Source organism: Camelus ferus, chromosome 28 (genome assembly GCF_009834535.1).
Source record: "Camelus ferus isolate YT-003-E chromosome 28, BCGSAC_Cfer_1.0, whole genome shotgun sequence".
NCBI lineage: Eukaryota > Metazoa > Chordata > Mammalia > Artiodactyla > Camelidae > Camelus > Camelus ferus.
The window spans coordinates 3,905,277-3,926,436 of NC_045723.1; the positions used below are offsets into that span (position 1 = coordinate 3,905,277).

The 21,160-nt window shown below is 45.3% G+C and overlaps 1 protein-coding gene across 1 annotated transcript; it reads right to left on the bottom strand.

The window, feature by feature from the left end:
- Positions 1-698: 698 nt before the first annotated feature.
- Positions 699-4,278, bottom strand: LOC116660376 (myelin and lymphocyte protein-like). Its single transcript, XM_032469694.1, has 3 exons — positions 4,089-4,278; positions 2,714-2,839; positions 699-893 (listed from the first exon to the last, which is right to left on the bottom strand). The coding sequence occupies exons 1-3, from the start codon at positions 4,182-4,184 to the stop codon at positions 810-812; spliced, it is 306 nt and encodes a 101-aa protein (XP_032325585.1). The 5' UTR covers positions 4,185-4,278; the 3' UTR covers positions 699-809.
- Between the last annotated feature and the right edge of the window lie 16,882 nt (positions 4,279-21,160).

The following is a 21,160-nucleotide window of genomic DNA, read 5'->3' on the forward strand; positions in this document are numbered from 1 at the left end:
ATGTTGTGGTTGGGCAGGGTGTGGGGTTAAATCCTGAGTGTGTGATCATGACCACTTCTCCTGCGGGCATGGATACAACTGATACTTTGAATAGAAAGGCGTGACTTTACATAGAATGGGGCTCATGTTTCATCTGGGTGCCTTCAGCTCAGCTTACCTACCTGCTCACAACATTTGGATTCCTGATTCTAGCTCTGCTGACTTTGCCTGGACCTGCTCATGGTTCTCCAACTCAACTCACAAAGATGTAGGGGCATGATCAGTCATGGGAGGGATACACAGATATTGGGGGTGGTCATCAGTGCAGCCCTGTACAGCAGTGAGAAGACGCCCTCTGCGTCCCCATCCTCCAACGTGGACGAGCCCCACAGACCTAAGCTTGAGACAGAAGCCAGATGTAGAAGGCACACGTATCATTCCACCAGCCTGAGGATCCAAAGCAGGCGAAATGGAACCCTGCAGCTAGAAGTCAGGACAGTGCTTATCCTCAGTTCGGGTGCACAGTGAGGGCAGCAGGACCAGCGGGGGATTTCTGGGAGCTGTTTATTATGTTCTGTTTCTTAATCTTGATGCTTGTCACACAGAGGACTTGTGGATTGCGAATAATGGAGGAAATATGGAAATTCACCTGCATCCTGCTCACCTCTCTGGATGCATGTTTATGCTGTATTTTGATAGAAAGTAAAAGAGGAAGGTCGGAACATGGTTGAGTCCAGTGGCTCTCAAATAGTGATCGGCCTAGCGGGCAGGGTCATTAGCTCACGCACCTGGTTGTTCCATCAGGAGCTGACCCACTATCCACATTCCATCTACGTTTCCCTGCTGTTGTCTGCAGTAAGCTTACTGAAATCATTGTCAAATGCCTGGCTGATGTCTGTGCAGAGAGGAGGCTCCTGGGGTTGGGATGGGAGAAGTACGTGTAAGCTCTGCAGTGAGGGGGCAATGAAATAGAGTCATTTGAAGGTGATAGAGGAGGCAGATTACCAGTCTCCCTAGGGAAAGAAGATGAGCCAAAGTGCTGCCTGGCTGTGTTACTGCTTAGAAAACCAGCCATCGTGGGAGATAAGCCAGTAATCAGATATGGCCCCACACTGTGGGCCATTTGAGGGCGTCAGGGAGCATGAAGTGGCCATGTTTATGGAACTGGGGAGTAGGTTGGGAGCTTAAGGGGAGTGTGTTGCTTTCCCGAGGCAGGAGATGCTGTCATGGGGGCCAGCAGACAGGCTTTGAAGACCTCTCCTGAGACCCCGCCAACGGAAGCAGGAAGGGCAGCCTCGCTAAATCCCTTCCCAGACCTCAACACCACCCAGCCTGTGGGCTTTCCCTCAGCCTCTGCTCTGCCCTTTCCAAAAAGGGGTGGAGGTGGCACAGCTCTGGCACCTGGAGCTGGCATCTCATGATATGTCAAGATATTTGACCTCAGCGTTTGTATAATAAATAGGTGGATTGCTAGAAATCTGCGAGTGCATTTCCCGCAACATTTTCTTATTTTTAAAACAATATCCATGGTTAGAAAAACTTCCGACACCATGAGTTAGCATCCAGGGACATAGCCACACATGTACAACTCTGGAAGAGAGTTCTATGAAACAACACATTCTCTTATTCTCTGTTATTCTGGTCCATTTCGTCAAGAAGAAAATTAGGCCGTGACCTCACAGCTCACTAATGGATCTGGCCCTGCAGTTGGAGGACATCAGAGCTCAGAGACAGGCAGGCAAGGTGCCCCAGTCACACACAGCCTCACCCCCACCTGCTCTACTGATGGAGTGGAGGAGGCTCAGCCCCTGTTCCACCCACTGCTCACTGGGAAGCCTGCGGGGGAAGTGGTTTACTAGCTCTCTAGTCCTCCAGGGAAACAACAGGAGTCACCACCCTATTTTATAGATGAGTAAGCCAAGGCTCAGAGGGCACAAGGGACTTGCACAAGGAATGGGTGAGTGAGCTCCAGCCCCTCCTCCTGTCAGGCAGGAGACAGCGTTGGGCAATGACAGGAAAGAGGACAGCCTGATCCCAACAGCAAATCCCCACAACTTGGGGTCTGGACACGTTGCACCTGGAAGGGCCTCCCCACAGCCCCACCCTCAGAGTGAGCGCCTGGGAGACACTGGCCACTCAACTTTCTGTCCTTGGGCTCAGCACTCCTGTGGCCCTGACTGTACGCTTTCTTGGAAGACTGGGGAGAGCTGGGAAGCCAAGTTGCCATACTCTCTGCTCAAACTGGTGCTAGGAGTGTGGTGACAGAGCACCGGTCCTGGACAGCAGGGCCCACCAATTCTTTGTGACCTTGAGACAAGGTGTGTATGCTCTTTGAGCCCTGCTTCTCCATCTGTGAAATGGGTATAATAACAGCACCTCCATCCTCGGGCTGCTCTGATGGGTAAATAAGATTGTTCACAGGGAGCTCAGACAGTGCCAGGTGTGTGTGGTCATGCCTCCTGACACATCTGCCTTCCCCGAAGCCCACCCAGGCACGGACCCCCAGCCAGCCCAGGCCTGGGCAGTGCAGCACTGACCGATGGCTCAGGGAACCTGCGGCACATCGTTTCCCTTCTCTGGGGCTTTTTTCCTTCAGAAATGAGGGGGAAGGTGTACTTTATTCAAACATCAGTGAAGTATTAAAAAACAGGGAGGGCCTGGGCAGCCTTTGGCTCAGCCTGTCTGTCAGTGGGTGGTGGGAGCCGTGAACATGGCAGGTTGACTGTGGACTCACCACGGCAGAGATGTTTTCATGGTACTGTTTGTACCTGAAGCCGTCTTGCATCTGGATGGTGGCAAAAGCTTCCAGGACGGAGGCACCGAAGTAAAACAGGGAGGCCACACAGTGGTAAGCTGCGTCCTGCAGGGTCAGAAGGGCCATCAGAGCGATGGGGCGCCCAGATGTGAAGATGTGGGCAGCTGTGGTCCCAGGAGGGTCTGTCCAGCCCACCTGTCCCCACCTGGCATCAGCCAGGTCCCTCAGTCATTTCTGCTGCTTCCCTTGACAGCTCCCCTTCCCCAAACCCCACCCTGTCCTCACAGAGACTGATTACCCAGGGCCATGCAGCTGAGTTTTCTCTCACTGGTTTGGGAGCCAGAGTAAGGACTTTGATGGAGGAGGGACCCTGCTTTCCCTTGAGGTGGGATCAAGAAAGGGGTCAGGGAGGGGCCTCTTGGGATTGGTAGAAATTGATCTGGACCTGAGAAGTGTCATCTGTGGTCACGTTCCCCAGGTCGGATGTGGCCTTGGTGGCCATGAGAAGTGTCATCTGTAGTCATAGTCCCCAGGTCAGATATGGCCTTGGTGGCCAGTGCAGAGTGAGAGGACTGGGCCGTTTCCACTGTTGTGTTGTTTTGTTTTATTTAGTTCTTGTTCATGTTGAGAGGTTGGATGAGCAGGGGACTGGGGCTCCAGGCATGTTTAAAAGCAAAAAGGATGAGAATGGATCTCTGAGTAGTGATTTGGACGTGGTTTCCAAGTCTAGATTGGAGGCCTTTTGAGAGTAAGAGGCCTGGCCAAAGGCCCCTCTCCTTTCACGGGAGGTAAAGGCAGGTGGTCCCCGTGTAAGTTTACCTCCTTCATGGGTCTCAAGGCAGAATTCATGCAGAAGAGAGATCACAGGCCATCCCTCTCCCCTGGCCAAGTCCCTCTCTGGTGACCCTGCTCTAGAAGGCCGTGACTGGGAGCTGGGCAGTGAGCATGGTCTCACACTCGGCAGCCAGGGCCAGTCCCCAGGACCCTGCCCTCCTTCTCCTGAGATGGAAACGAACTCTCCTGGGTGGTGGGAGATGCCAGTGGGCGCCTGGCAGGTGCAGGAGGTACAGGGAGGCTTGTTGGGCTGCTGGTCTAGGAAAGAGGCAGTCACACAAGAGAAGGGAGACCAGCTGTCAGAGAATTAGGCAGCGACAGTCAACCTCTGCCTTTACCTCCACTGACCGCCTGCTGCGGGGAGCCCTGGGCTGCTGTGGACAGCTCAGAGCTCAAGGCCTTGGAGGATGGGTAGGAGACATCCACAGGGCACCCCACCCAGCGCAGGAAAAGCCAGTCTCCCAGGGGAGAGGGCCCAATACTACCCACCCCCTCTCAGACCCCCAGGGCTGGGACTCACCAGGGTGATCCAGAAAGTCCCACTGCCGTGTGCACCGATCACATAGAGAAAGAGCAGGAGAGTGGTGGTTACGAAGCAGAACACAGACACGAACATCACCCAGCCCTGGACCAGGGGGATGGGCACCAGAGAGGAAGAGATCAGGATCCACACGAGACCCCCAAACACCTGCAGAGGGAGGGAGAGAAGAGGTGAGCGTCAGACCAGGGGAGCCCGTGCCCAGGAAGGGCCAGACAAAGAGGCTGTGCTGGGGCACCAGGGGCCCTTTGCAAATACGAATTCAGTTAATCCTCACAGCATCGCTCTGAGTGTGGCGGTGATCCATTTGTGAGATGGGAAAACTGAGGCACATTTAAGTTAGAAACTCGTCATCCCAAGAAAGAACTTATGCCATCCAGTTTTATCATTAGAACAGCAAATGAGATTATATCCTTCCTAGTATTTTTGCTGTAAAAATATCCTTTCTTTTATAAGATGGTAGTGACCAGCAGTTACTTTTGGTTTTTACTTGGCAAAACAAATTAGCCACACTATGTTATTTACATTAAATAAACTTGACCCCTAAAGCCCCAAGTTCAGGAAGTGCTCTGACTACTGGAGGCAGGGCTGGAGTGGGGAGGGCCCAGGCCAACATGGTCTCCTTGGATGGCCTAGGACTGGCATGAGAGAGTACTGCCTCCATCGTTAACCAGAAGCCAGCCCAGCTGGCGTGCACAGGGTCAGTGAGCCCCATGTTTTCAAATTCTGGGCTCTGTATGCTATCCCATTGATCTGTATATTTTTGTTTTTGTAAAGTATCACATTGCTTTGATTATTGTAGGTTTGTAGCAAGTTTTGAAATCAGAAAGTGTGAGTACTTCATTTTTATTCTTTTTTTTTTCAAGATTGTGTTGACTATTTGGGGTCCCTTGATAATCTATATTAACCTTAGGATAGGTTTTCTTTCTTTCTTTTTAACATTTTTTTTATTGAGTTATAGTCATTTTACAATGTTGTGTCAAGGATAGGTTTTCTATATCTGTGAAAAATATGTTTGGGATTTTGATAAGAATTGCATGGAATTTCTAAATCACTTTGAGTAATGTTAATCTTTTTATATTATCAAGTCTCGATCCATGAACATAGAATATGTTTATACATTTATTTATGTCTTATTTAATTTCTTTCAGCAATGTTTATAGTTTTCGTTATATACTGTTTTCACTTCCTTGTTTAAGTTAATTTCTAAGTATTTTATTCTTTTTGGTGTTATTGTAAATGGAATTGTTTCTATGATTTCCTTTTCAGATTGTTCATTGTTCATGTATAGAAATGCAAATGAGCTTTGCTTGTTGACTTTTATCCTACTTCTTTGCTGAATTCATGTAGGAGCTCTAACAGTTTTTCTGCCTGTAAGATCACATTGCCTACAAATAGAGATTATTTTACGTCTTCCTTTCCAATTTGAATGCTTTTTACTTCTATTTCTTGCCTAAATGCTCTGGCTAGAACGTCCAGTACTGTGTTGAATAGAAGTGGTTAACGTGGGCATCTTGCCTTGTTCCTGATCTTGGAGGATTTCACCCTTGAGTATGACATTCACTTTGGGTTCGTCACACATGGCTTTTATTATATTGAGTTAGTTTCCTTCTACTTCTAGACTGTTGAGTGCTTTTATTATGAAAAGCTATTGAATTTTGTCAAATGCTTTTCTGCATCAATTAAGATGATTGTATGGTCTTTCTGCTCCTTCATTCTGTTGATGTGGCATATTACATTGATCGATTTTCATATGTTGAAACATTCTTGCATTCCAGGGAGAAACCCCACTTGTTCATGGTGTATAATCCTTTTAATATGCTACTGAATTCTGTTTGCTAGTGTTCTGTTGAAGATTCTTGCATCAGTGTTCATAGGGGATATGAGTCTATGGTTTTCTTGTAGTGGCTTTGTCTAGCTTTGATATCAAGGTACTGCTGGCTCCATAGAATGGGATTGGCAGTGTTCCCTCCTCTTTAATTTTCTTTTTTCTGGAAATTTTGAGAGGAATTGGCATTAGTTCTTCCTTAAATATTTCCTGTAATTCACCAGTGAAGCCATCAGGTTTTCTTTGCAGAGATATTTTTGATACTGATTTAATCTCCTTACTAGTAACAGATTATTGAGATGTTCTAGTTCTTTGCTACTTAGTCTTGGTGGGTTTTGTGTGTCTAGGAATTTGTCCATTTCATGTAGATTATCCAATTTGCTGATGTACAATTGTTCATAGTACTTTCTCATAATCCTATTTATACATGTACAGTTGAAGTAATGTCCCTATTTCTGATTTTAGGAATTTGGGTCTTTTTTCTGTCTCTCTCTCTTTTTCTTTTTAGTCCATCTAGCTATAGATTTGTCAATTTTGTTGATCTTTTCCAAGAACCAACTTCTAGTTTCATTGATTTTCCTCCATTGTTTTCTGTTCTCTTTTCATTTATTTCTGCTCTAGTCTTTATTTTTCCTTTCCCTCTGCTAACTTGAAGTTTAGTTTGTTATTTTTTTCTAATTTCTTAAGTTGTAAAGTAAGGCTGTTAATTCAAGATCTTTCTGAATTTGTACTGTAAGTATTATAGCTATAAATTTCTCCCTTCGGACAGCTTTCACTGCACCCATCATTTTTTATAGTGTGTTCTAATGTTCATTTCTCTGTATTTTTAAATTCCCTTTGTGATTATTTTTTGATTTATTGATTGTTTAAAAGTGTGTTGTTTAGTTTTCATAAATTTGTGAATTTTCCAGTTTCCCTTTTGTTTCTAACATCCTCTTGTTGTGGTTGCAGAAGATACTTTTTATAGCAGCTACCTTGTAAAATCTGGGAGGCAATTTGTGGCCTAACATAGGGTCTAGTCAAATTTTCAGATGAGGTCTGTTGATAGTCATAGTGAGGATCCTTTGCATGTGATGATTCACTTCTTGCTTCTTTCAAGATTGTCTCTTTTTTTGCATGTTTTGAAAATTTGACAATAATGTGTCTTGGTGTGGATCCCTTTGAGTTCATCGCATTTTGGGGTTTATCTTTTAGATGTATATTCATACCTTTTATCAAATTTTCAAGTTTTCAGCCATTATTTCTTCAAGTCTTTTTCCCCTTTCTCTTTCTCTTTTTCTGGGACTCCCACAATGTGTATATTGATCTGCTTGATGACATCCCACAGGTCCCTTAGATTTATTAGCTTCAGTCTTTCTTCTTTCTGTTCTTCAGACTCAAAAATTTCTATTGTCATATCTTCAAGTTCACTAATTTTTTCTCTTCTATCTGCTTGAATCTATCTTTTAATCCCTCTAGTAAAAATTTACCATTTTAGTTATTGTAATCTAGCCAAAAAAATTTTTTTTGTTTAATTTTAAGTGTTTCTGTATCTTTATTGATATTTCTATTTTGTTCCTACATTTTTTTTCCCACTTTGTTCACATCTTCTTTTAGATCTTTGAGCTGCTTTAAGACAGTTGTTTTAAAGTCTTTGTCTAGGAGATCTTCCATCAGGTCTTTCTCAGGGACAAATTTAAAACTGGATATCTTAATCTAATAATATTACAACTTCTCCTTCCCTGGGGTTTGATGTTTTAAAATTTTTTAATTAATTAATTAATTTTTTGTTTGTCTATTTTTATGTCAAGAATCTGCTGAGACATAAACTTAAGGTCTTCTCAGGTCTTTTCTCAGTCTGCCTTTCCCTGGTCATGCACGGTCATTTTATAATGTTCCTTGTATATTCAGGTGCTTATAGATCTCCTGCTTTTTAATGTCTGGCTCTCAAAAAGGGAAAATAGAAAAATTAAGAGGAAAAGGGCATTATCCCTTTAAGTCCTTTTAATGTCACTTAGCTGGAGGTGGAAGGGCTTGCAACAATTGAAGAGGTGCAACAACAATAGCCACCTGCCTTTTTGTCTGCACCTCTTGGATCAGAGGCAGTAGTCAGTGATCAGAGCAGAGATCCTTGATATTTGGAGGACAGGGTTCTTTTTGCTTGCCCTGCCTTCAGCAACCCGAGTGCAGACTGCTCCAGGAACACTTGCAGGGCTACCTGCCAGGTGGCTGAGTGCAGCGGTGTGTAGCCGCTACTCTACTAAGTGCTGAAATTGACCAAAATTAACCACATTTTACCATCCATCCCTCCCCGGAAGTTGGAAACCTTCAGCAGACTCCATAATTTCAAAGACAGTTACATCAGACAGATTCTGTGAGTGCAATTGTCTGTGTGGCAGACAGATTCCTGGTGCTTCCTACAGGGGCATCTTCCCAGATCCTTTCTCATCGCCCTTGTTTTTTCGTTCCTATTTTTGTCTTCAGCTTCGTTCTGTTTTTTTTTGTTGTTGTTGTTGTTGTTTTATTGAACATTTTATATGATTTTATATTATTTTCTCTTCTTTCCCAGGGTATCAGTTATACTTCTTTACACATTTTTTTACTGGTTGCCCTAGAGTTTCCAATATACATTTATTTAATCCAAGTCCACTTTCAGATAACATTGTACCATTTCACGGTACAAGTACATTACAAGTACATGGTACAAGTACCTTACAAGTACATAGTACAAGTACCTACATGGTGCAAGTACCTTATAATAATAAAGTATTTCCAATTCCTCCCTCTCCTCCCTTGCTAACATTCTTTTCACTTTTACATAACCTATAATCATCCAATACATTGTGACTGTTTTTAATTTGAATAAACTCTTATATATTAGATAACTAAGAAGAAATGTTTTAATTTTTTTTCTTCACTTATTCCTTCCTGAATGCTCTTCCTTCTTTATGTAGATCTGAGATTCTGGCCTCTGTCATTTTCCTTCTTTCTGAACAGCTTCTTTTAATATTCCTTGCAGGGCAAGTCTACTGTTGAAAAATTCCCTCAAAAATGGGCAAAATACCTGAACAGACACCTCACCAAAGAAGATATTACAACCGCAAGTAATCATAAAAAGATATTTATCAATCTTTAGGGAAATACAAATTAAAACTACTAAGAGAGAATGCTATGCCCCAATTAGAATATCCAAAATTAAAAATTCTTGTATCAATGTTGGTGCAGATATGGGACAACTGAAACTCTCACACATTGCTAGTGGTAATATAAAATGGCACACCCACTTTGGAAATAACTTAACAGTTTTGTAAATGTTAAAGATACATTTACTGCGTAACCTGGCCATTCCATTCTTGATATATATTCCAGAGCAACAAAAGCATCTGCCCTTACCAAGACTCACGTATAAACGTTCATAGTAGCTATATTTCTAACAGGCAGAAACTGGAAGTCATGCGTATGTATCTCACCAGGTGAATGCACACACAAAGTGGAGTATATCCATGTAAGTATTACTGCTCAGCAATAAGAAGGAACGAACTGTTGATACACACCCAACATGGATGAATCTCAAAATAACTATGTTGGGTGAAAGAAACTAGCCAAAAGTGAGTACATATTGTATGATTCCATTTATATAAAAATCTAGAGAGGGCAAACTAATCTATAGTAATGGGATGCAGATCAGTGGTTTCCTGGGGGTAAGAGAGGGTGGAGAGGGGTGGGAGGGAGGGTGACAGAGGAGCATAAGGAACTTTTGAGAGTAATAGATATGTTTATTATCTTGATTGTGGTGATGGTTTCACAGTGGATACAATGTCAAAAATTTCCAAAGTGTGCACTTTAAACATGTGCCCTCTGTTAAACCAGGTTAAAACTGTTAAGAAGTTATAGTTACAACCACTAGGGGGCAGGCAGAGCTCCCGAAATAGTCCCTGTTCTGTTTATTGAAAGAGGTGGTACCTGCTACACTGTAGACATGGATGATTCTAGTAGAAACCCATCTGTCTTCTCAAAGAAGTATTTTGCAGTTGGAAATGCTTGTCTGCTATATAGGTAAACCATTCTAATTTGAAGTGCTAGGTGTGGATTCCCAGGAGTATAATCACCTGCTAGCATCACGATTCAAGTTAAATTCCAGATCTATGCTACAAAGATCTGTCTTGAAAGAATTCCGATTGCCTCTCTTCCTCTCATGCAGGCTTTTCAAACTTCTTTCAGCCGCATCTCACTGCATTTACAGTGAGGTTTATCACAAGCCCAAAGAATAAGTCAGGGTTGTGGGGCAGCTGCAGGAAGCAGGGGGGATCTGGGGAGGACAGTTTGAAAGTCCTTTGACTTGCTGTGACGTCAACTTGCTTAACCACTCTATGTACCCCCAGCCCCCAGCCTCAGCTTTCCAAAAAGAAGAAATGAGTTCCCAGGGCATGAGTGTTGCATATGAAAGCCGCCCTACCCACCAGTGCAGCCCAGGCCCCATATGTGCTGCTGGAGGAGGGAGGGAAGCATGTGAGCCAGGTTCACAGAGGAGAGGGCAGTTGCTGGTGGGCTGCAGGGGACAAATGGCGGTCCTGGGATTGCAGCCTTCTGAGTTGGGCATTCTTGGACCTGTGGCTTGTCAGGGGAAGCCAGCTTCTCTCTGCAGCCCAGTGTCGCTGCTTCTAAGATGCTCATCCTTTCAGAAAAGGCAATACTTGCCAGCAAGTGAGACCTGGACACAGGGCAGAAGGTGCCTCGCTCTGAGCAAATGTGGTCGTGATGAGCTGTTTCTATGCTGTAACCTGCGTCAGGTAGGTGCACTCCTGCCTTTTTCTCAGCACTAAGTGGGGGATCACACACCCTGAGAGTTTGCTCATTACTTCCATGTTTAGACTCTCAATCTTACCAAGTTTCTTGTTTCACCAAGTTCGTATTTATGTCCTGTGACTTAAAAAAATTTTTTTTAGAATGAGCATGGTAATGGCTGACATCTATTGAGCAGTTAACACATACTAGACAGAGTGTAATCCATTACATATTTAAATTAATAACCCTTGAGCACTGAGATCCCTAGATTAAATAACTTGCTCAAGATGACAATTTAGTAGGAGGTGAGGCTGGGGTTGTCACGCAGGCAGGCTGACTCCAGTGCTTGTCCAGCCCCTAAGGCCAGACTGCCCTCATAAGGCTGTAGAAGTTCCTTGATCCAGGATCCATTCGTGGTGGAAGGAAGAAACCCAGTTTAGAGCATCAGGGGAGGTCACCAATCAGGTTTCTATGGCCTCTGGGAAGAAAGCCCCAGGATCTCAGAGAGGGTAAGGGGGGGCTGCCTGGGGTCTTAAGGAATGAGAAGGAGCTGTCTGGGTGTATGTGATGTGGGGCCTTCCAAGTAGGGGCGGGGGTGGTTAGGTGCACACCCACCGGGGCCTTGGGAACTTGGTTGGTTTAGAGCCTTAGCTGGAGGCTCTGTTAGGGGGCAGACAACCATCGTGAACACCCAGCTTCAGGGACACTTGAGGAGGGTGGGGAGGAAGGGGGAGTATAGTAGTAGCAGGCAGTGACAAAGGCGAGAGTGGGCTGGGCCAGACTCACGGCCCCAGGACCCACACCACCCTACTCACCCCAGCCTGACCAAGGTGCCAGCTGGCTGGGTTGCTGCCCAACTCGGACAGCATGGAGCCCCAGTCTCCCGATGGGGAGGTCTCTGCAGGCCTTATCTGTCCTTAGCTTCCTGGCCAAGACAAAGTCTGCCCTCCCCTCAGCAGGAAGCCATATGAGACCTTCAGTGGCCAGGACATCTGATTTGAGCCTGTAAATCAGACACTCACCAGGTCACCCCAAATCCATAGCCTGCTTCACACCTAGGGAAGAGCCATGAGGTCAGCTAGGTAGTGAGGGCTTGTTTATGATGCGTTCATTTGAGGCCATTAACACATAACCCTTCCACTCAAAGTGGGCATGCTGAGATATCCCCTAAGACTTTGAGTCAGCCTGAAACAGGCAGGGGAAGGAGTCCACCTGGATGGCCGCCATGATGCCCTACCCCTCAGATGGAGCACTGAAGGTACTGAAACAGAGAAAGAGGTGGGAGACCAGGACATTGTGAGGCCACTGAAGTGCAGGGAGGAAGCAGTGTCAGAGTGGGGAGGCCCACTGGTATCAAATGCAGGTGAGAGGTCAGGAAGGTGAGGGCTGACAGAGTTTTCTTGGAATAGATGGTGATACTGGAGATTCCTTCACTACACAGCCCTCCCACATACAGTGATGCTCTAGGATATTAACTACTTGCACTCAGAACTTCTGAGCAGCTTTTGCACCCCATTATAAATATGAGCCATTACCCAAACAACACTTCAGATCCAGATTAACTTAACCAAACACTTAAAAAATAAAATAATCTCATTCCTACACAACTCAGAAAATGGAAAAGGAGGTAAAACATCCCAACTCATTCCATGGGGCCAGTATATCTCTCATACCTGAACTGGATGAACACATTACAAGACAAGGATACTACAGACCAGCAAAACTTATAAGCCAAGACACAAAAATCTTTGGCAAATGTTAGAAAGTTGAATCCAGCAAAATGTATTTTTATATGGAAACATTAAAAATGCACCATGACCAAGTGGAGTTCGTCCTAGGAATACAAAGTTGGGAACGTTTAATAATAAAGTGATGTAATTCACCACATTAATAGAATAAAGAAAACCCATATGATCATCTTAACAGATGCAGAAAAAGCATTTGATAAAATTCGACAAAATTCAACAACTGTTCAGGATTAACTCTCTTAGAAAATTTGAAAGGGAAGGAAACTTCCTCAACCTGGTAAAAACCATGTGTGAAAACCCTGCAAGATGCATCATATCTAATAGTGAAAGCTCGAATGCTTTCTTTCTAAGATTAGAAACAAAGCAAGAATACTTATTCTCACAACAACTATTTAGCTCTGTACTGGAGGCCCCAGTCAGGCTCATAAGGCAAAGAAAAGAAATAAAAGGCGTAAGATGGAAAAAGAAAAAGTAAAATGTGTTTATTCACAGCAGGTATGATTGTATCTGTATAAATATCTAAGGAATCTATGAAAACCTACCAGAAATCATAAATGAGTTTAGCAAAGTCATATAGGCTCAGTAAAGAAATCTATTATATTTCTAGATGTAACACCAAACATTTAAAAATGAAAAACTATGTCATTTGCAGTAACATAAAAAAGGAAGAATAACAATGTGTGTAAGTTCTGTATCTAGGGAAAAAAACATTGGTGAGAAGTTAAAGAAGATTAAATAAATGGAGAGATATAGCATATATAAAGATTAGAATACTCAATATTGTTAAGATGTCAGTTTTCACCAAATTTATCTGTAGATTCAATGCAATCCCTAACATAGACTTGTCAAGCTTTTTTTTTTTTTTTTTTTGCTGAAATTGATAGAAAATTTATATGGAGATGCAAAGGACCTAGAAGAGTCAAAACCATGTTGAAAAAGAAGACAAAAGAAGGCTTATAATAGCTGATTTCAAGACCTATAATAAAAGTACAATAATCAAAACAGTGTGGTACTGACAAAAGGATAGACACATGGATCAATGGTACACCAAAGAGAATCTAGAAATAGACCTGCACATATATGGTGAAACAATTTTTGACAAATATGGTCAACTGATTTTTGACCAAGGGTCCAAGTTAATTCAATGAGGAAAAGGACAGTCTTTTTAGCATGTAGTGGTGGAAAACTTGGATATTCAGGTAGAAAAAAATCTTGTCCTTACTTTAGGCTACACACAAACGTTAATTCAAAATGGATCATAGACCTAAATATAAAAGTTAGAGCAATAAAATTTCAAGAAGAAAATGTAGGAAAAAATCTTCAAGGCCTTGGGGTAGGCAAAAACTGATGTGTCTTAAAAACACAAAAAGCACAAATCATAAAAAAGAAACATTGGTAAACCAGTCCTCATAAATATAAAATCTTCTGCTTTTCAAAAGATAGCATTAAGAAAACAAAAAGACAAGCCACAGACTGGGAGCAAATATTCACAGTACATATGCCTGACAAAGGTCTTGTATCCAACTTAGATCATGTATTCTTCTGACAATCTGTACAGTTGCTTCTCCTTAACTGTAATTCTGTATTGCGAATTTGCTGGCTTGCTAATATTTATTTGTAACCCTGAAGTCCTCATGGTACTTCTGTGGTCATTTGTGGACATGTGCAGAATACTTAGAACTTGAGTTGTCTGATGTGCACATTCTGGCCGAGGCTGAACAAGGTGATGCTCTGCCTTCATGTTTCAGCCCTTGTACTGTAACCAAGAATCCTTTTCATGGTCTGTTTAGTGCCATGTTTTCTGTGCTTTTTGTTGGTAACTTTTCTTTTTCAAATGGTGCTAAGCATAGTGCTGGCTAGTGTGTCTTACAGAGAAAATATCTGTGTCAGATAAGCTTCATTCAAGAATGAATTATAGTGCTGTTGGCCATGTGCTCAATGTTAATTAATCAACAAAACGCATTAAAGAAGGTGTCTTTCTTTTTTTTTTTTTTTGTGGCTTAAAACAATAACCATTTATTATTGCTCTGGATTCTACCAGTCAGCGAGGCAAGATTGGTCAACAGATCTTGGCTGAGTTTGTTAGGCAGTTCTTTCTGGTCTTTTTTTTTTTTTTTAAACATTTTTTATTGATTTATAATCATTTTACAATGTTGTGTCAAATTCCAGTGTTCAGCACAATTTTTCAGTTATTCATGGACATATACACACTCATTGTCACATTTTTTTCTCTGTGAGTTATCATAACATTTTGTGTATATTTCCCTGTGCTATACAGTGTAGTCTATTCTACAATTTTGAAATCCCAGTCTATCCCTTCCCACCCTCCTCCCCCCTGGTAACCACAAGTCTGTATTCTCTGTGAGTCTATTTCTGTCCTTTATTTACGCTTTGTTTTTGTTTGTTTGTTTGTTTTTGTTTTTGTTTTTTAGATTCCACATATGAGCGATCTCATATGGTACTTTTCTTTCTCTTTCTGGCTTACTTCACTTAGAATGACATTCTCCAGGAGCATCCATGTTGCTGCAAATGGCATTATGTTGTCGGTTTTTATGGCTGAGTAGTATTCCATTGTATAAATATACCACATCTTCTTTATCCAGTCACCTGTTGATGGACATTTAGGCTGTTTCCATGTTTTGGCTATTGTAAATAGTGCTGCTATGAACATTGGGGTGCAGGTGTCATCCTGAAGTAGATTTCCTTCTGGATACAAGCCCAGGAGTGGGATTCCTGGGTCATATGGTAAGTCTATTCCTAGTCTTTTGAGGAATCTCCACACTGTTTTCCATAGTGGCTGCACCAAACTGCATTCCCACCAGCAGTGTAGGAGGGTTCCCCTTTCTCCACAGCCTCTCCAGCATTTGTCATTTGTGGATTTTTGAATGACGGCCATTCTGACTGGTGTGAGGTGATACCTCATTGTAGTTTTGATTTGCATTTCTCTGATAATTAGTGATATTGAGCATTTTTTCATGTGCTTTTTGATCATTTGTATGTCTTCCTTGGAGAATTGCTTGTTTAGGTCTTCTGCCCATTTTTGGATTGGGTTGTTTACTTTTTTCTTATTGAGTCTTATGAGCTGCTTATATATTCTGGAGATCAAGCCTTTGTTGGTTTCACTTGCAAAAATTTTCTCCCATTCCATAGGTTTTCTTCTTGTTTTATTTCTGGTTTCCTTTGCTGTGCAGAAGCTTGTAAGTTTCATTAGGTCCCACTTGTTTATTCTTGCTTTTATTTCTTCTACGAGAAAATTTTTGAAATGTATGTCAGATAATGTTTTGCCTATGTTTTCCTCTAGGAGGTTTATTGTATCTTGTCTTATGTTTAAGTCTTTAATCCATTTTGAGTTGATTTTTGTATATGGTGTAAGGGAGTGTTCTAGCTTCATTGTTTTACATGCTGCTGTCCAGTTTTCCCAACACCATTTGCTGAAGAGACTGTCTTTATTCCAATGTATATTCTTGCCTCCTTTGTCAAAGATGAGTTTACCAAAAGTTTGTGGGTTCATTTCTGGGCTCTCTATTCTGTTCCATTGGTCTATATGTCTGTTTTGGTACCAATACCATGCTGTCTTGATGACTGTAGCTCTATAGTATTGTCTGAAGTCTGGGAGAGTTATTCCTCCAGCCTCTTTCTTTCTCTTCAGTAACGCTTTGGCAATTCTAGGTCTTTGATGGTAAGAAGGTGTCTTTCAACAGAAACACACATAAAATAAGGTTATGTATTTGCCAGCTGGTGAAATGTGACCATAGACTTATAAAATACAGTCCTGTAACTACCCTAGAGCAGTGGTTCAGTATTTACTAAGTCAGTGTTTGTGGTGGCTTCATAGAACTGAACTACTGCAGATAACGAGATTCAAATATATATCTGATACACACCCAGTTGTGTGTGTGTGTGTGTGTGTGTGTGTGTTTTGAGCATTGCTCTGCTGCATCCAAGACTCCAGAGTTGCTATTTCTTTGATGACTGAAGTGAGAAATAATTTTTAGTAAAAGCGGGTCCGCTTCACAGGCTCTGGTCTGCGGGGGGCGGGGCAGGTGGGCGGGGCCTGTGAGTCTGGCGCATGCGCGTTGCTGACCGCACGACGCACTGAAGGGTGGGGCGGCATCTCTGCACACAGCCCTCCGCTGCCACCTTGGATTGAGTATGAGTCGCAGCTTCACCTCAAGGCGCGAAGTCCGGGTGTTGGCGATACGTTAGGTGCGAGGCCTCTGCGCCCGGCCCCATGGAGGCCAGTGAACTAGACTGCGCTCAAGAGAAGAGGTCAGACCTTACCATGTTGGCTGGATTCCGTCGTATTTTCCTGGGGGCCCGTGGGTGGGCGGTGACAGCTTCGTGCGCTAAGCGGGTCAGGCCTGAACGGGCCCGGAGCGGACTCGTTCAGAAGTCCGGCTGCGAAGGGGCGCCGAGCGGGGTGGAGGGAAGACTTTGCCGTTGCTTTGGCTTGATTTGGGTTGATTTGGGTTGTTGCTGGATTCCTGTGTTTTGGTCTGGCTTGTTTCTGTGTGGGTCTGTCGCGGCTAGCGGGGGCGTCGGTCCTGTCCGGAGGGGCGGCCGCTGAGCACCGGCCCCGGGAGGGGGAAGGGCCCCGAGGGACCAGGAGGACAGAGGTGGGTTTGTAGCCTGTGAGGGACAGGGCAGCGGGAAGGCGCCCAGCAAGGTCAAGGCCGGGGGAAAGTTCCTCTGAACTGCTTACTTCCTCTTCCTTCTCCTTCTACTACTTTTTAACATTTTTAGTTCTTTAAAAAAATTTGTTTTTAGAAGTAGGAGGTGAAGTCACTTGCTGTGCTAAAGGGGGATGACCAGTACGGTCTTGAGGAGAGGCATGAGTTTCAAATTTCTTTCAGGTCATGGATGGGCCTCCATTGCTGGCTGAGGCCCTGCTGAGGTTGGAGGCAGGGAGGGCGGTGGTGGCATCACCAGTCTGCGAGCCGTGGAGTGTTCTCAGCACCCCAGTTAGGAGGGCAGAGTGAGAGAGAGCCATCTCTTCCTGACCAGGGAGAGGGAAGGGTCCCTGGAGTACACCGTCGTGGCGGGTGGCCTGGGAGAATCTTACACATGGCCTTGGTCCCAGTGCAGATGTGAGGCCACCCAGTGAGCCAAACCCACATCAGCTTGTGTGATCTGCCCAAGAAAGGAGGAGGTCTTTTAGCTGTCCTTGTCCCCTGCCCCTCTTCCTGCCTCCTTACATCTCAAAGACCCTGATGGCTGCTGCAGCCACGTCTCTTCTTTCTCACAGCTATCTGGGAAGGAACTTCTGGGAGAGTGGGTAGTAGAGCTCACTGAATCCATCTGGGGCTTCTTCCTGCTTCTCAGGGTTGGGATGTGAGGGAGTCAATTCCCTGTGGATCTGTTTCCCCACCCCAGTGGGAGGAACATTCTCATTGCAAGAAAAGTTTCAAGACCAGAAAGTGGGATCCTGGTGCCCAAACACCATTAGAGCCTCTCTCGCAGATTGTCAGGGTCTCCTGCTACATTGCAAGCATCTTGCGGGGAAGTAGACCTTTTACGCCCCAGAGATGAACAAGGGCGGCTGAGAACCTGTGTGGAGCCAGACCTGGGGCTGGGGGAGTGAAGAAGACATGTGCTCGAGGGCACAGGGGAATGTGGGGGATGCATTGGTCTACGGGACGCCTCTGCAGGGATGGCTCCTTCCCTACCTGGGCTCCGGATCAGCCTGCCTGGTTCAGTGCCTGGCTCAGCCTCTTAGCAGCAGCTTCAGCTGGGTGTGATTCAGGATCTGCACAGTGGAAATGGTAATAGCATCTGCCTGGTAGGATCGTTGTGAGGCGACAGCACAGAAAGCATGGGAAGCTCTTATCTACAGTCCTACTGAGAATGCATGCTGGCCACTGGGGAACCTCGTGTTTAACAGAGCTGAGCAGGTGGTGAGGGGCAGGATGGGGCCTGACACTGACCGCTGGGCAGGGTTCTCTGCCCCTTGTTACCTCTCCCTCACCTTCCTGCCTGGTGAGGCCAGAAACCTTTGCCTCTTCCATTACAGCAGCCTGAGGCTGTGCCAGGACACAGAGGGAACCCTGTGGGGAGACCCCCCCCCCAAAGATTCTTCACCTGTTAGCATCTAGGGCCCGAACTGACTCACGTGAGTGGGGTGAAGGGTAGGCAGCCTTGCCTGAGCATCTGGCTTACAAGGACAGCTCCCCAGGTGTGCTGTCTCAGGGTGCATTCCTGTCGTTGTTTGCTCAAGGCAGGGAACAGGCCAAGATGGGAGGCCCCTGCCCTGCTTTCGGAAGTGACGGTTCAGTGGAAATACGCTGTCTACCTGCACTTCCCCTGCTGGCCATCTCTTCCTGTCCTGGTGACAGGAATAAGTCATAGCAGGGGCCCTTGGAGCCAGTTCACTTCCTCCTCCCTCTGCCACTTTCTGCCTTGGGAGCTGCTTAGAGCCCCTGGTCCTCTGGCCTCACTAGATCCTGGTGCGGGGTGGGTGTGGCTGAGCATCTGCAGAGAAGCAACTGGTCAGGGCATCTGCCTGGGAGGTGGGGCTGGGGGAGGTGCTTGCAGGCTTAGGGAGCAGAGGCTGGGGGTGCAGAGAGCAGGGCACTGGGAGCAGGAGCCTGCTGGGTATGGGGACAGCTCCCAGGAAGCTGTGGCATCCAGCTGGGCAGGGTTTGGGCGGGTGGATGTTAACAGTGTCACCATCACCACCACCATCATTGTTGTCGCCATTATCTCTGACATCCATACAGCAGTGTATGAAGTTTGCTGGGTGATTTGTGCATGATCTCGGGGACGGCTCTGCCCCTCACTAGCTGCTGGTGGACGCTGTCCTGTGTGATTCACCGGATTGTCATCAGTTCTTACCCCAGAAACTGAAGGCCGCAGGTCTGCTGGTGGACCACAGAGCCAGGGGATTGTACCCCCACACTCACAGAGATGGTTGTTTTTGAGCCTTTTCCACGTCTTCAGTGCAGATTGCTAATTTAACCCCTCTCTCTGTTCTGCCTCAGTGCAGTGGCAGAAAGCAGTGGGGCATCTCAGAAGAGGAAGGCATGATGCTCTCAAGTTCCTGCCAGTGGACACTTAGATTGTGTCTGTGTCTTGGCTACTGTACATAATGCTGTGGTGAACATGAGGGTGCAGATGTCTCTCTGGGATAGTGATTGCCTTATGCTAAGTGAAGTCAGTCACGCAGAGAAAGACAAATACTGTAGGATCTCACTTATATGGAATCTAAAAAAAAAAAAATCTTGTAGAAACAAAGATCAGATTTGTGGTTGCCAGAGGCTGGGGGTTGGGAGTAGGAGAATTGGGCGAAGGTGGTCAAAGGTGCAAACTCCCAGTTGTAAGATGAGTATGTCCTGGGCATGTATTATTGTACAGCATGGTAATGAGGGCAGCAGGGGCAGGAAGACAAGGGGCAGCTGGCAGAACAGGGTACCCAGGGGCCCGAGGCTGAGTGGCAGCTCCAGCACTAGCCTACTGGGTGCTCTGGGCGAGTGTCTACCCCTTCTGCCGCCTGTTCCTCATCTGTAGTGTCTCCAGCCCCTCCCCAGCACTGCTGTCCTTGACAGAGGCCAGGAGAGGTGAGGTTGCATAGGTCTGGCTTCTCATTCCTGGGTGAGTGAGGGCATTGAAGGGCCTGGTCAGATGACCATGACCCTCTCGGGCCCTCCCAGGGCCCTTAGTGCTTGAAAGGTTTTTGCAGAAATAGTTTCCTTCCCAAGGGACTGAGGTTTGGTTTACTGTGTTAACCAAAATTTCAGAAATGGAGACCTGATGGAAATAAAGAGGCATTTATTTGGGGTCTGTTAGAACTGCAGCCTGGTACACACAAATTCAGAAAGCACTTGAGTTGTGTTCTGCTGACTGCAAAGTGGAGAGAACTTATACAGGCAAGACCTGCAAGGCCACCGTTAGTAACATGAGCTGTTGGTCAGGAATTATAATTGGAGCCTGGCAAGAAGTAAGGATTGTTGGGTCTGTAATGACTGTACAGCTGTGGGGGGGGGGACAACCTTGAGACTACAGAGTTCTAGATAGCATTGTTTTAAGAAGGGCTGGTGTTTTGTGGTTTGATCAAGTTAAGAGAAAGCTGAAATTCTCAGTGGTGCAGCGACGTGTCTGAGGCCAGATCCTCAATGGCTGCCCGACTCTGTTTTGTGAGCCTGAACTGTAGTTACACCGTTATGATTTCAGTCTTGTCATCAACTTGGTGCGGCTATTTTAAAGTGTGTCATTACTGATTAAATGTTCAGTTCTGGGGGGAAGAGCAAAAGTATCAATCCAAGTTAATGACAATATCAGGAACATGGTTAATTAATAGACACAATGCCAACAACCATCATCTGCCCAGGCTAGAGACTTCAGGATCATTCTAGACCTTTCCCTCCTTCATTCCCCTGATGTTGACCCCAGCTGGCACTTCTTCAGCCTTCCTCAGTCCCAGGGCTTACCTGAACCAAGTCCTTGAGTCCTCCCAACAACCTATGAGGCAGGATGAATATTCCCACTTTGCAGGCAAGGGCCCTGAGGCTGAGAGAGGCCACTCATGTGTGCTGACTCAGGGTCCATGCCCTCTGCCACTTCCTTCTATGGGTTTTCTGTTCTCCCAAACCTGGACAAGTCTATCCCACCTCCCCAGTCCAGCCTGTCTATGCCCCACCCCCTTCGTCCAACTGCCATTGCCCAGACCCACAGCATCTCTCACCTGGACAGCTGCCACTGTTCAACAGGTACTCCCAGCG